We start from the raw sequence: 14,464 nt of genomic DNA, 5'->3' as shown, positions 1-14,464 counted from the left end.
GTTGAGATTTCTATGTTTGCTGACTCTTAATTCAGCAAACATAAGCATCAACCCTGTTCATTCATTCATGAAGGCTAGATATGAATCCCGAGTGAACATGTCTCATTCATTAAGGTCACTAGCACGGGCTCCTTGGATAGTCTTAATGGAAGAAGCCACCTGACTCCTAATATTATTTGAAGTTTAAAGCCCAGTGCCCTGGCTTAGGGGTTAAGAACTCTTACTGCTCTGACAGATAACCCAGGTTCTGTTCCCAGGACCTCCATCAATGGCTCTCAACCACTTGTAACTCCAGTTCAGAGGGATCCAGTGTCTTCTTCTGGTCCCCGCAGGCTCTGACACACATGTGGTACACCTAGGCAAAAGTACATATGTATAAATATACATTTTCAAGATGCAGAGCCTGGGATATTAGCCGATGTCCATCCTCGGGGCGGGGGAGTGGGGGAGGGGGTTTGCATTGTGTGTCCTGATCTTTCAGAAAGCCTTGCCATCAGGCCCCTAAGGTCGCGAGTAGTCTGCATTTTCTCCTGCCTGCTTTGCTTCCTCCTCCATCCCCAGTGCATAAAACCCCTCAGTGATGGAGGAAGAGGGCAGGAAGGTCCATTCCACAAGTAAAGATGGCTTGGTTTTGCTATAATATTATAAAAGAAGCGACATCAGCTAATGAAATATGAAATCTGAGTAGGCCTGACCATAGAGGCCACCACATTTTGTTTTAAGCCAGACTCCTCTACTCTCAGAGAAACCTTAGGAAAGGAAGTCAGTCCTGAAGGAGCCCTGCTCCGTGGTCAGGATGTCTACCCGAGACAGGTGAAAGACAAGTTCTTCTCCATTCTCATGCCTACCATTCTCCCTGGAAATGACTTGGGAGAAGGGAAGCCAGTGTGGATAAGCCATCATGGCAGGTGCTTTGAAATGCGTGGAAATCAATACGAGAAGCCAGATTACAGAGAAATTAAAAGCTCCCTTTAGTTATCACATCCTGTGTGACAATCACAAAATGTAGCAGCTTGAACAATGCATTCATTTACGATCTTCTATCTGTTATCTGTGTTTCTGTGGGTCTGAATCTGGGAGGGATAACCTGGTTAGAGGCTGTGGGCAGGGTGTGCTGGCTGCTGCCTAGCTCACATGGTGTGGCAGGATCAAGTCCCTGTCCAGGGCTTAGCCAGTTTGTTGTTATGCTAGCATAGCACCCTCCTTAAGGTGGTGTGGCAGCAGAGAAATCACCGTCTTCTGAACGGATGTGTCACACTGGGGACATCTGTCCCCTTTGTATACTGTGTTAAGTGAATGAAGTCATTATGTTCCTAAGGAAAGGAGGGCTGCACAAGAGACTGAACCCAGGCGGGAGTCACTGTGCTCTGCCTAACGCATGGGGCAAGCCCTAGGCTAAGCAGAATGCTGGGTAGATTTTTGCTATTGATAGGAAACTTCTGGGATGTGGTACAGTCCCCGAGAGTCGGCAGGTGAAAGGACCTAAGACTGAGGAAGAGGGAGTAGACCGTGTGAGGAGAGGCAGATGCAGAAGAAGAACCAAGGGGGCGGGAAGTATCAGCAGCGAGACTGACATTCATGACCAAGCTGTGGGTGGGTGCAGTGCATCTCCCACCTGGGTGAGCATTGCAGAGACAGCGGAACATTCCCAGGCACAGAACAAGTCTGTTCCGTTCACTGCTACCTTGTGCTAGGGTTGAAAGAGTGATCCATTCACCTAGGCCGTAGCACAAGCCTTCAGGGAAATGGGTAGGGGATGAAGTAGGCCAGTCCTTGCCACAGATCCGTGTCAGTCAGAGCCCTGTCTCCTCCTCAGACCTCACAGAGTCGCATGGCGAGACGGCCCTCAATTCTCGGGTTTTGTCATAAAGCCCCCCTACACAGACTACATTATAAAGCTACCATGGTGACACCATATTAATTACAATGCCTCAATACGTCTATTAATGCTGACTAAACATAGACTAAACATAGATATTTAACGAAAATGTGATTTCATAGTATTAATTCCCTGTGTAATGATCTCCGCCCTTTTTTGGCAGGAGTGACACTGTTTGTGGCACTTTATGACTATGAGGCACGCACGGAAGATGACCTGAGTTTTCACAAAGGAGAAAAATTTCAAATATTGAACAGCTCGTAAGTTCGGGATTGGGGAGGTGAAGCGCACATGCCATTGGGTCTGGGGGTAAGGTGTGACAAATGCATCCGCGCCTGGGATGGGGGTGGGGGCTGCTCTTGCTAGGAAGTCCAATTGCGATTTCTCTGGCTGAATTTCAAGGCAGTTGAATGACTTGAAGCTTGGCCCGTCAGCTCCCTCTAAAAAAGAGGAACCTAGGGGCTGAGGTAAGAAGGTAACATACCCAGAGAAAAGAGGGGTGTGGCAGTGGGAACTCCCTGTAACCTCAAGAGTATATCTATGGGAAGCCTGCTCTTTCCCAGGGTGCCCCTGGCTGTCAGCACTGCACTGAGAACATACCAGCTTTCAACAGCAAAACCCCATACCTGCAGACACACTAGTAACTCTTCTAAAATGTCAGCAGACACTGTCTGCATAAAGCAAGAGACTTTTAAAATTAGGAGCAGTTGTCATCACAAAAGAGGGATGAGTGTGTTTTGTTTTGTTTTTTAATTTATTGAAACACATGGCAAAAGTGCATATAACCATGCCTGGTGCTGGTTGTACAACAATGTATATACTAACTTACCATTTTGTAACTTCACACTTAAAAATGTAAAAATTGATATGTTTATGTTACACGTATTTTACTACAATTTTCAAAAACAAAATTTACGGTGTTCTCACAGACTAATCATGTGTGTGCAGCCAGCATTAGTTCCTTCTCCCCCCACCCCAAGATCTCCTGCAGGCGCAGGGATTTTAAAATAGTAAGCAGCTGCCGTTTATTGAGAGTGCCTTATGCACTGACCGTGTACTAAGTTAGGATTGCTGTCGTTTATTCTTCTCAACAACTGTCTGAAGTATGTTCTGTGACATCCGAGAACACAGGCGAGGGAGCTGCCCAAGTGCACAGTCCTGGCAGGTGGCAAAGCCCAGAGTGAGATGTGGGGTTGAGAATTCTGAGTATGGTGTCAGGTGTGACCTTGGAAATGCCCAGATGCTGCCATCAGAGGCAGCTGGAGTGTCTGAATGACAGTGGAAATGGGGGAGGTGGCTGCGGAGTTGGAGAGGGGGCGTTTGCCTTTGATCTCCTCCCATTTATCATTGCTTATTGTCAGTGTGAGTCTCCCACGAATGCTGCTTGTTAGGGTCTACTGACTGGGTTTGTGTAAAGCTCCCCGGTTCCTACAATATCCCTTAGCTGGCAGGGTTGACTGGAAGTTTGAAACCCTGTAGACCCTAGGAAGTAAGAAGTAGAAGGGATAGAAAAAGGCACATACAATTCTGGGCACCTAATGTAGGCCTATGTTTTGAGGTTGCAGCCATGGCTGAGTTAGTCACTGGCAAAGTCAAGGCCCTGTTATTGTCCTTTGTTGCAGAAAGAGTCTACACTATCAACAAAGGGAATTTTAGAGGCATGTTTAAGGGCAGATGCAGGCTATCTCACTGCATTTTATTTGACTGCATAGCTTTCAATGGTTCCAGAGTCCGTGGTCCTCTGACCCTGTTCTTCTAGAATAGAACATTGCTAAGGGGCTTTTCCTTTAAGAGTGGAATTCTGTGTCTTACATGGCATTTAAGTGCCCCTTTTCAAGGTTATGGAAAAGAAAAGTAAGGTTTGTACAGCAAGACGATATCCTGGAGTCAAGGGTAATGACAGGGAAGAGAATACAAAGCAAGAGCACAGAGCAGATGGTAAGAAGGTCTCCCTCCCTCCCTCCCTCCCTCCCTCCCTCCCTCCCTCCCTCCCCCAGCCCTGGATCTGGCACTGAGAGGAATGGGGCTCTGTCCTCCCTGGGACAACTGCCACCCCTCCTCCTGTATATGTCCCTTCTGACTACCCCTCTATCAAGACATGCTCAGGAGGGCTCCTCCTAGTGTGTGCAGGGTTTGGGGGGCCTCACTGACCTGTTGGTAGTTCTCAGTTTTAAAAGGCTTGAGCTCCCTCTGCACTGTAATTAAGCTCACTTATTCTATCCCCCGTTTTCACACTTTGTAACTGGTGATTTACCCACTTTGAAACAGCATGTCCTTAAAATGTAGTCGGTATTTTACATAGATAGAAACATGGTCATGACCCAGGACCTACTGAAAGTTCTTTTCTGTCATAATTAGGAAAAAAAATTGTGGTTTGGTTTGGTTTGGTGTTTTGTTTTGTTTTCAAGACAGGGTTTCTCTGTGTAGCACTGGCTGTTCTGGAACTCACTCTATAGACCAGGCTTGTCTCCAACTCAGAGATCCTCCTGTCTCTACCTCCCCAGTGCTGAGATTAAAGGCGTGCACCACCACCCAGCCAGAAAACAAAAATTGGATTACCCAGACCTGTGATAGAAGTTGTTTCAAGAGTCTGTCTTTGAGTAAGAAGTACAGCTGCAGAATGCAGGAGGAATCCAGCACACCCTGGCTGGCTGGACAGGTCAGGGCTGGCTGCTCTTGGCAAAGCAACTTCCTGCCTCCATCTGATCTCCTAAGTATCTGACCTCCCTGCTACTGGAGCCACAGCCCTGTGAGGGACTTTAGGAGTAAAGACAGGAATGGAGGAACAGGGTCTGTTACAGAAACTTAGAAGCCATTCTCATCCAGGTTCAGAACAGTATGGCAGTATCTACCAGGTGTGAGTTAATTAAAAAGCTGAACCATAAGAACAGTTCAAAGAAGTGCAGCTTTATAGACCAGAGTGACCGCTCAGCAGGTCGGGCCTGGGAACCTGCTCCAGTCCGCAGTGTCCATGCAGAAGTCTGAGTGTGGCACACAGCACTACTCGTGACCCATTCCTAGGGAAGCAGAGGCAGATGGGAGGAGTCACTGCTCACCCAGTCTTGCTAAATCAGCTTCAGGTTCAGTGAGAGAGCCCTTTTCTCAGAAATAAAGAAGAGAACAACTGAGGAAGATGCCCATATCATCCTCTGGCCTCTGTAGACATGCAAACACACTGGCAAGAATACCTGAACAGCACGTGCGCGCGCGCACGCGCGCGCGCGCGCACACACACACACACACACACACACACGATTTACAAAGACTGAATAACTACAGTACCTCAAGTCAAGAGTAACAGTTCTGTTAGAGATCCTGCTGCAAACCATCGCCTTGTGCAGAAGGTCTGTGTAGGTGAATGGTGCTGCCAGTGAGTTAACCAGTTTTTGCTTGTTTATTATTTGTTTATTTCTTACCACTCTGCTCCTCAAGGACCAGTGAGAACAGAGTGTGAGAAAAACACCACAAGATGTGACTTTTGCCTCATAATGTGTGAGTCTTTGTCATTTGTGTGTCATCCCTGTGAAGGGGAAAAAATATGGCCCTGCCTGGCCCAGAAACGGAAGTCCAGAGTGGTGCTATCTTTCTTCTGAATAACTGTTAAATTCTAATGTGTGTAAACCATTTAGATACCTACACCAAAACAAGACAGCTGATACTTAAACTGGAAATTGCTTCGTTAATGCCAAGTCACCTAAATAAGACTGGGCTTGTCCCAGTTTGCAGCAAGATGTATTGGCTTCCTCCCCCCAACATTCTGACAACACCTGAAATTGATGCTAGTTTTTCTCTAATTGAATTCAATTACAGCCAACTTGATGAAGGTTAGCACGCATTAGAAAATAAGCCTGTGCTACCAGCACTTAATTGTTCTTCACCGGTTTGGAGCATTTCCCAGGTTGGGAGCCAGGTTGCAGTGAAGAGCCAGTGGGTGGTTTTTATTTTTTTTAATGATGAAATGTCTCCATCTAGTGGAATTTCAGAGCAGTAAACATTGTCACTATTAAAATGAAGGTAGTGTTTCCAAAGCCTTTTTCTTCAACACACATGGTGGTTAGTATAACTTCTACATATGCATTTAGATGCTAGACTTGCAACCACATATATTTCTGTGGGGCTAGACATGGGAACAGCGCTGACTTAAAGTGCTAACATTTTGTTTTCTCCTTGGTAATGGGAATACGATCCTTGCCGTGTGCGAGCTAGGCAAGCACCCTGCCACACAGCACACACGTCGTGACTTGTGTGTGTGACAAGGCAGAGGCACATATGCACAGATGACAGCTTGGAGAGATGTCCACCTGGCAAACGACACGGCTCTCCCTGGGGACTTTGTCTATGTAAATTCTTTCATAAGTATAAATATTTCAGACAAGAATATGGACGCATTGTAATTATAATTCAACAGTTTTCTGGGTAAGAGAACTACAGTATCACTCTCGTGGTTGATCTGTTCATTTAATAAGGTTGAAAGGGAAAGATGCCAGGAACATGTATGTTTGTTTGTTGTCTCACTATGTAGCTCCGACTGGCCTGGAACCCACTGTGTAGGCCAGGCTGGCTTTGAACTCACAGAGAGTCAGCTGGCTCTGTTTCCAAGTTCTTGGACTAAATGTATGCTCCACCACACCTAACCAAGGAGTAAGTTTTACAATCCCTTAGAACTAGAGAGACGGCTCAGGAGTTAGGAGAATGTGCTGCTCTTCCAGGAGACCCAAGTTTGGTTTCCAGCACCCAAGTCAGTAAACTCATAACCACCCACAGCTGCAGCAGGTCAGAGGTCTCTGCTATCCAAGGGTACGTCCACTCATGTGCAGGTGACTGCATAGAGAGACACACATGCCTACACATAATTTTTTTTAATATAATTTTAAAAACTTAATATCACTTTGATTTTGTGTGTGTGCCTGTGTGTGTGTGTGTGTGTGTGTGTGTTATATGTGTGTGTACTGTTCTGTTATTTATCTTATAGCCACGCCCACTTGGGTGAGTCCCCATTTTATTCTTCTATTCTGTGACTTTCTAAAACCCCACCAGACATCACTGGTCCTAGGTACCCCTGGTCAGAAGTTTCATCTGTAGGGAATCTGAAGGAAGACTCTGGCCTTAACAGGAGGCTAGGGTGTCTACCTAGTGTAGTCGGCCTGGGAGGATCTTCCCCAGCCCAAAGTCGGTATGTCTTCTTCCCTGACTGAGCATCAACAGAGCCCAGCCAAAAGGTGATTTAAAAAAAAAAAATTAAAGGCCTGAGCTTTCTCTTGTTACCTCCACGGACTGAAAAGAGAAGAAGAGGAGGGGATATGTCTGTAATGGTCAGAAGCTGAGAAGCCTAATATGGTGGCGGGCAGGCCTGTTTCCCCGGCCCTCATGTTTCTGACTTCAGTGGTGGGGAGACATTCAGTGCAAGTCACAGCTGAACTCCACAGACATGAGCTTTGACCCACCCACTGTTAATGAGGAGGCTCACAGACCATCAGCCATCATGAATCCAAGCATATGGATAGTAGTTCGACATACAGTGACTTTAAACTGAGTGTTGGAAGTCCCCCTCCTGGTTCACAGTCTGAAATTTCCTACAGTAACTCAGAGTTCACGCCTGTGAGTCCCCCTGCCCTCTGGCTACACCCCCACCCCACCTCCAGCAGATTCAGACAGCTAAAGCTATGAATGTTTAATAGAATAATATCCTGTTGAAAGCGTCTGAGGAAAGCCTGCTATATGGTAGTCTTCTATCAGTCTACCTGTAGAAGGTCATGTCTTCTTCCCACTTTGTTACGAGCAAGCTTGCTAAGTACACTAAGCATGCATCCATCCCTCACTGGGCCTTCTTCCCCCCAATCTTCAGTTTTTCGAAAGTAAACTGAGGCTAGTGTGTGTACTACACGCACACACACACACACACACACACACCTCATTCAAGGTTACCTCCTACCCAGAAAGATGCTCCTCCTGCAAGCGCACCCTCCCTGAGCCCTGTGTGGGAAAGTGTGTTTGCTTTAGGATCTCCTGATGCTGACCTTGAACTCAGCCTCCTCCTGGGATTTCCACTCTTTGCTTGTGTGGTGCTGGGTATTGAACAGAGCCTCATGCTTGTTACAGAAGCACGCTGACTTCAGCTCGTCGTGGTTCAGGTTGTAAAGCATTTGGCCTTCTCAGGGCCGGTGTTGAAAGTTTGCATAGAATCTGACTGCAGAATGCAGATTGGATGATGCATTCACGTCTCTTCTCTTCCTTTGCAGGGAAGGAGACTGGTGGGAAGCCCGCTCCCTGACAACTGGGGAAACTGGCTACATTCCTAGCAATTATGTGGCTCCAGTCGACTCCATCCAGGCAGAAGAGTATGTTGTCGTTGTTGTTGTCGTTGTTTTTCTAAATGTCTGCTTTTAATTATCACATAAGATGCCAGTGACAGAGCACAGGAGGGAGAAGAGCTTTCCCAGTGGTTAAAGGTTGAGAGAATACAGTGCTGCCACTCTGTCAGGTCTGTGGAGTACACCGTTATTAACGTCATGGTTTCCGTGAAGCCTGTCCGGTTTCTTATTAGAAGCTTTATATGAGTACCCTAGGTGAAAACCCAACAACTTGCTCCAGATTAAAAACTAATGCGGGAAAGCGCAGCTGCAGCATGTGTTACTGAGAGCGCCAGGCGCCTGCAGCCTGCTCCCTGAGCAGTGGAGAGGCAGATAATTATGAAAGATTAAGCCAGGAGTTCTCTGCTTGATAATCAGAAATACTGAGCATTCTGGAAAGACATACCCCTTGGCCCCAGGTAAAAATATTTCACATTGAGCAACGTGGAAAGTACTGCAGCTGTGGGCTTCAGGCGATGTGTTCTTTGACTGAGGTCTCGGTTGGTTTGTAGCTGGTCACCGTTGACCAGCAGTTGTTTGTCCCCACCCTCCTGCTGGAGGCACTTGAGGAGAGTGGCAGGAGACTCCAGGACTCTCAAAGAATAACTGACTGGACATTGTTCATTCTCCTGCCAGAGAAACTTGTAGGAACTCTTAGAAAACGGGGAGGGAGGGTGATGCCCCAAACTCAGGAGCATGGCGTCCACCCCAGCCCCCGGCCAGGCCTCACAGCCTGCAGCTCTCATCCCGCTGTGGATTTGTGCAGGTACAGCGAGGAGGATGAATGCTTCACCCTAGCCAAAGCCCCGGTCCATCAGTCACTCGCCTTTGAGTCTTTTGTATTTCCTACACTAAGATCTGCTTCTGCTTCTCCAGCACTGTGGTTTTGAGCTGTTCCTCTCCCATTGTTAATGTGTTTCATTATCAGGAAATTTTGTACTGAATTTTTAGGACAGATTTGTAAATATATCCCGTGTCTTTTTGGAATTTAAAACTTACTACAAAGTAACATTCCTTTAATTTAACCGAGAACCCATAGGGGCCGCATATTTAAGTCATACTTATAATGATAAAGTTTTTTTAAAAAAAATGTTGGGCTTTTTATGTTGTACTAAGTATTTAAAATCGGCCACTCATTAATCCGACTGTCTAAACTGCAATGGCTCTGCCTAGCCCAGCCGCCATGTTTCTCGGCTGGAGGCCACACGTGTACTGCAGCTAGAACTGGCCAACTAGAAACAACTGCCCTGCTACCCACAAGACGTCGGCATGGGAGATGACTCAATCTCCCATGCTGTCTCTGCAAGGCTGGGCATTGCCTAGACCATCCCGCCATCCATGTGGGCCCAGTAGAAAGATGAGACTCTAATGCTTAAAGATTAATCAAAGGCTTATATATTTGGTAATGATCAGTAACAAGATACCCATACAATCAGAAGTGTAACCCAATACCCAACCTAGATATACCAACTACCTTTGACTGCTACAAACATGTGAACATCTGCCTCCATCTCCTCTCTGTCTCTGGTTCTCCTCTCCTGTCTCCTAGCTCCTCCTCTTCCTTTTTCTCCTCTCCTCCTTACTCCACCTTTTCCTCTCCTAACTCCTTCCACCTTAGCTCCTCCTACATTTTTAGAATGTAAGGTCACTTTAAAATAAAGCCTGTGGTTTTTACACATGCAGTTAGTTGGCACTATGTGCTTAGGTGTAACCTATTGTTCTATAAACCCTCTTACCAATTTTACACAGCATTTTAATTGAGTTACTGTGTATCAAGAAAGACATTTCTCACATAGTTGGTGTCGTATCCGTCACACACGCTATTGCAACACTGGGATTCTGGAGAATTTTGATGCTTCTCAAATCACTGAAGAGCTAAGGTGGTGGGCGTTTTCTTCAGTGAGATTCTTTGACTCACAGAAGGATCTGACAGTGAACTTACTAGCTACCTTCAAGAGTGGCAATTGAAGCTTCATTTTTAAAACCATTTGCTTCCATAGGTAAATATCCTAAAAGCTGCTCCTATGCATAGATTCTGGCGGAATGCTCCAGAACTCTCCCTTGGGCTCTTGGCACACTTAACCTCTCATACACAACCCGGTGCTGAAATGTGAACAGATCACCAGGCATTGGTTAGGGCTCAGCAGTACAAGTGGGGAGACAAAAGACACTGCCGATCCTGAGGTGGCCTGCAGGGCGTCCTGCCACTGTACAAATGTGCTGTCAGTGCTGTTGCAAGGGAATGGTAAGACGCCTCCACCACCGACTCGTTTTTGTGGACATGCTCATTAACCATGCACAGATCTCAGATGTGCGGTAAGCAGTCTCTACAGCTGTGTCAGAGAGAAGCCCAGCTGCAGAGCACAGCCTAGGTGCTTTTGAGTCCTCACGCCTGCTGGACAGGGAGAGAAAATCAAACCAGGCTTCCAAGGACAGCAGCCATCTCAGATGAGGGGCAGAGCTGACTTCGTGTCTTCAGAATTCCTGTAGGCAGAGACTGAGTAGAAACGTTTTCTGTCTTCCTTCTTTATCCATCCTAAGTGGGTTCCTTTAAAAAAAAAAATCATGCTTGATTGATGATCTTTATACTGGAGCTGAGTCTTGGTATTTCCCAGGAGTTGTAATTATGCTCAGAAATCAAGGGTCGTACAGCTGAGCTGTGGAATCGTCTCCTGCAGTTGGCATTTCAAACAAGGTGGCAGATTTCTCTCTCTGTGCATGCAGGTGGCATTTTCACACACAAGTTCCTGTCATCCTGGAAAGGAGGAATACAACCCATGATTCAAGGATGGTTTTGTTTTCAGAATGGAAGAGATGTAGAGAGGATAGAATTAGGAAAGACTGAAAAGGGACTGGATGAAACCAGAAAAAAAAAAACGATTTAGGGCAGCAGGAATAACATTAGGGGCCAAGGAATTTGTGGAGCAAAAGATTCCTTGCTCAGTCACAAGTGCCTTTATTTTCTCGCCTGCGTCTCCCTTGAAGGTGGTACTTTGGAAAACTTGGCCGCAAAGATGCTGAGAGACAGCTCCTGTCCTTTGGAAACCCAAGAGGTACCTTTCTTATCCGCGAGAGTGAAACCACCAAAGGTAAGCTAAGGAGAGGACAAACCTGGCGTGCCATTCAAATCTGAGGACTGGTCTTTGGGATTGGAAGGCTTAGCTGTAATGCACAAGGGTCTTGCTGGCATGGCCCTCTCTGGCATGAAGCGGTTCTGCTCTCTAGCTCCCCTGAAGACGCTGAAACTTCAGCTCCAAGAGATGTCAGGCTCAGGGAGGCTCCTCCAGAAGCAGAGGCCAGGTGGCTTCCTTCCTCAGACTCGGGGTCTGTTAAGAGCTAGTGACTCTAAAAGGCAGGAGCTCTATTTTTCTTACCTTCTTGGTTTGTTTTTTGTTTTTGTTTTTAAGACAGTGTTTATCTGTGTGGCCCTAGCTGTCTTAGAACTCGCTCTGTAGATCAGGCTGGCCTCGAACCCACAGAGATCCACCTGCTTCTGCCTCCCAAGAGCTAGAATCAAAGGTCTACGTGCCCCACTACTGCCCAGCTTAAATTTGTTTTCCTTTCCTTCCACCTTGTTTTGTTAGTAAAGGACTCCTTCCTCTTCTCTCTGTTTAATAACTCCCTAGAGGAGGCAGAGGGGCAGAGAACAGTGCCGTGCCACACACTGGCGACCTGTCCCTGTGAAGATGGGCAAGCAGAGCTTTGGAGCTTCCCACGAGAGGACAGACTTCCATTTCTTTTGTTCCCACCTTCTGTTCCTCTGTCGTTTGTGTCTCCTGCACCCCTGCCTCCCCCAACCACCTCTGTCCCCCACCCCTGTCTCCCTACCAAATACCTCTGTGCCCCACTCCTGCCTATCCCTAACCACCTCTGCCCCCCACCCCTGAGCCCCCTCTGCCCCCTCCACCCCTGCCTCCCACCCCTCCATCATCCCTGCCTCACAGCTAGTCCACAGGAAATTAAATCAGGAGGCAAGCTCACCTGGAGTCCAGTCTTCATCTCCCCAGTAGGATTGGTCTGTGCAGTGTTAGACAACACAAGAAACTGAAAGGAAACTTTTAGGAAAACCAGGAAGCTTTCAGTTCCAAGAGCAAAGTCACTGTGTTGCTAACATCTTCGAACACTGGCAAGGCAACCAAAGTTGTCTTTGTCCCGTTACTGAGTGGAGATGTGTGTCTGTGTGTCTCTTTCTCTCGTGTGTATGTGTGCATGCATGTGGGTTTTAATAATTATTAGTCAAATAAGTGAGGCCTACAGAACAGACTGGTGCTCGGATGATTGGCTCGGCTAATGCTTTGCACGTTTGCCAGGTGCCTACTCACTTTCCATCCGTGATTGGGACGATATGAAAGGGGACCATGTCAAACATTATAAAATCCGCAAGTTGGACAATGGTGGCTACTACATCACCACGCGGGCCCAGTTCGAGACACTCCAGCAGCTTGTTCAACATTACTCAGGTAAGCTCAGTCCTAACCACCCACCATCATCTGGAAACTGAGGGGTGGGTGGGCTGAGAGCTGGGACGGGAAGAGGAGGAGGTAGGGCGCTAGGTGAGACTCCTGTGCCCACCCTAAGTCAGTGGCTCTGTTGCTCTTCAGCTACAGATACGATTTTCCTCATGTGTTTTCCAGAACTCCCCCCAAGTAGAAGGCATACAGTTTAAATCTTGAAAGTTGTATTTGTGATTTTATTTTCAGAATAAAAACCCTTGCACTTTCTTTACCTATTGCCTTCATCACGTAATGCAGGACTGTGAAAGGAAGGAGGAAAGTTTTGCCCCTGGGCAGGCTCAGTCGGGACCCCGTAGGAAGCCTCACTTGACACATCACCTCAGCGGGGCTGCACACACATTTCTGCAAGTCACCGTCATCTCTGTAGAAATAAATCTGCATTGCAGTTCCCGGCAGCTGCTTCCTACCCAGGCTTGCCTGTGTGCGGCCACAACGGTTACCACTATCTCGTGGGCTTTCTGTTTTTTTTTTCCTTTTTTTGAGACGGGATCTCACTATATAGGCCTACTGGCCTCAAACTCAGAAATCCACCCGTCTCTGCCTCCTACTGCTGAGACTGAACGCGTGCACCACCACACCCAGCTGTCGTGATGCCATTAAACAAAGATTAGGCACTGTCTTCATATCGCGTGACCCCATTCTTCGGTTGTTCTTGGCCATTCAATTATCGAGCATATGTGCATTCATGTGCGTTTTATTTACATATGTAACTCCATGCGCAGTTGTCTAGTATGTGATGCTTGCTTTCCTTGGTTAACAAGTGTGTCCTGTTATCCAATGCATGTTGTGTATGTGGCCCTTCCTTTTTTCTCAGATAAGGTCTCACTTGCAGCCCTAGGAAGCCTAGTGTTCACTATGTAGCCAGAGGTAACCTTTCAGAGTTACAGCAATCCTCCTGTGTCAGCCTCCCGAATGCTGGGGTTACAGACAGGAGCTTCCACCCCCAGCCTTTTTACCCACCATTGAAAAAGACATGTGCTGTCTTTAGCACACCAAAAAAAAAAAAAAAAATGTGTAGTCTTTTAAAAATAACAATAGGAAGTGCCTATGTATTGATTCTGGCCAATTGAAAAAATTACCAATGGCTGAGCCAGTGATTTGGACATTAGCTCTCTCGTTCTATGTGGGTTCTAATGGAATACTGAGGGAAATGGAGCAGAAAATCTTCCTGAGTGATATACACAAAACGCCTGTATGATATAAGGATTTTTCAAATGCTGAGATATATTTCATTACAGGCAAACATCAGCAGGATCCCCGGGGTTTGGATCATTTGAAAATAGTGTGCTGGAAAGGGCACCTTAATAACATCAAAGAGCCGAAGGAGGGAGCGGGCAGAGCCGCGATAGAAGGTTTTTAATCTCAGGGAAAAAAAATCCATCTTGAGTTAGATTTGTTTTTATATTGGCTTTTCCTCTTCCTCCTTCTTGCACATATAATGCCTTTGAAATACTGACACATAAATAATCTCCTGACTAAACATCTCAAAAACAGATAGAAAAAAAAAAAGAATGTAAAGTAAGTTAAGAATTCCCAGAAAAGAGGCAACCACAATTTGTGCTTAGAATCCCAGGGGCTTCCAGGGACATGGGGGGCTTTGCCCACCTCGGTGTGGGTTCTGTGTGGCTTGCATCTTTCCCTGTGTGCTTACTCTCTGTTGGCATTCAGTCAGTCTCCCCATACCTCTGCTAGATTCTCGAAGGTATAGTCTTTTCAAAATG

General features: G+C 46.7%; 1 protein-coding gene across 7 annotated transcripts in view; it reads left to right on the top strand.

Annotated features, from left to right (window-relative positions):
• Fyn (FYN proto-oncogene, Src family tyrosine kinase) overlaps window positions 1-14,464 on the top strand; it is a 193,331-nt gene that overhangs the window by 145,426 nt on the left and 33,441 nt on the right. For all 7 annotated transcript variants that reach the window (XM_028769094.1, XM_028769090.1, XM_028769093.1 and 4 more), the window contains 4 exons: window positions 2,043-2,139; window positions 8,119-8,217; window positions 11,215-11,318; window positions 12,540-12,689. In XM_028769094.1, coding sequence (XP_028624927.1) covers window positions 2,043-2,139; window positions 8,119-8,217; window positions 11,215-11,318; window positions 12,540-12,689 — 450 coding nt within the window. The remainder of the gene's footprint in view (window positions 1-2,042; window positions 2,140-8,118; window positions 8,218-11,214; window positions 11,319-12,539; window positions 12,690-14,464) is intronic.

Source organism: Grammomys surdaster, unplaced genomic scaffold (assembly GCF_004785775.1).
Source record: "Grammomys surdaster isolate TR1022 unplaced genomic scaffold, NIH_TR_1.0 190, whole genome shotgun sequence".
Lineage (NCBI taxonomy): Eukaryota > Metazoa > Chordata > Mammalia > Rodentia > Muridae > Grammomys > Grammomys surdaster.
The sequence above is the reverse complement of the archived record's forward strand: the minus strand, read 5'-3'. Positions and strand labels throughout refer to the sequence as shown.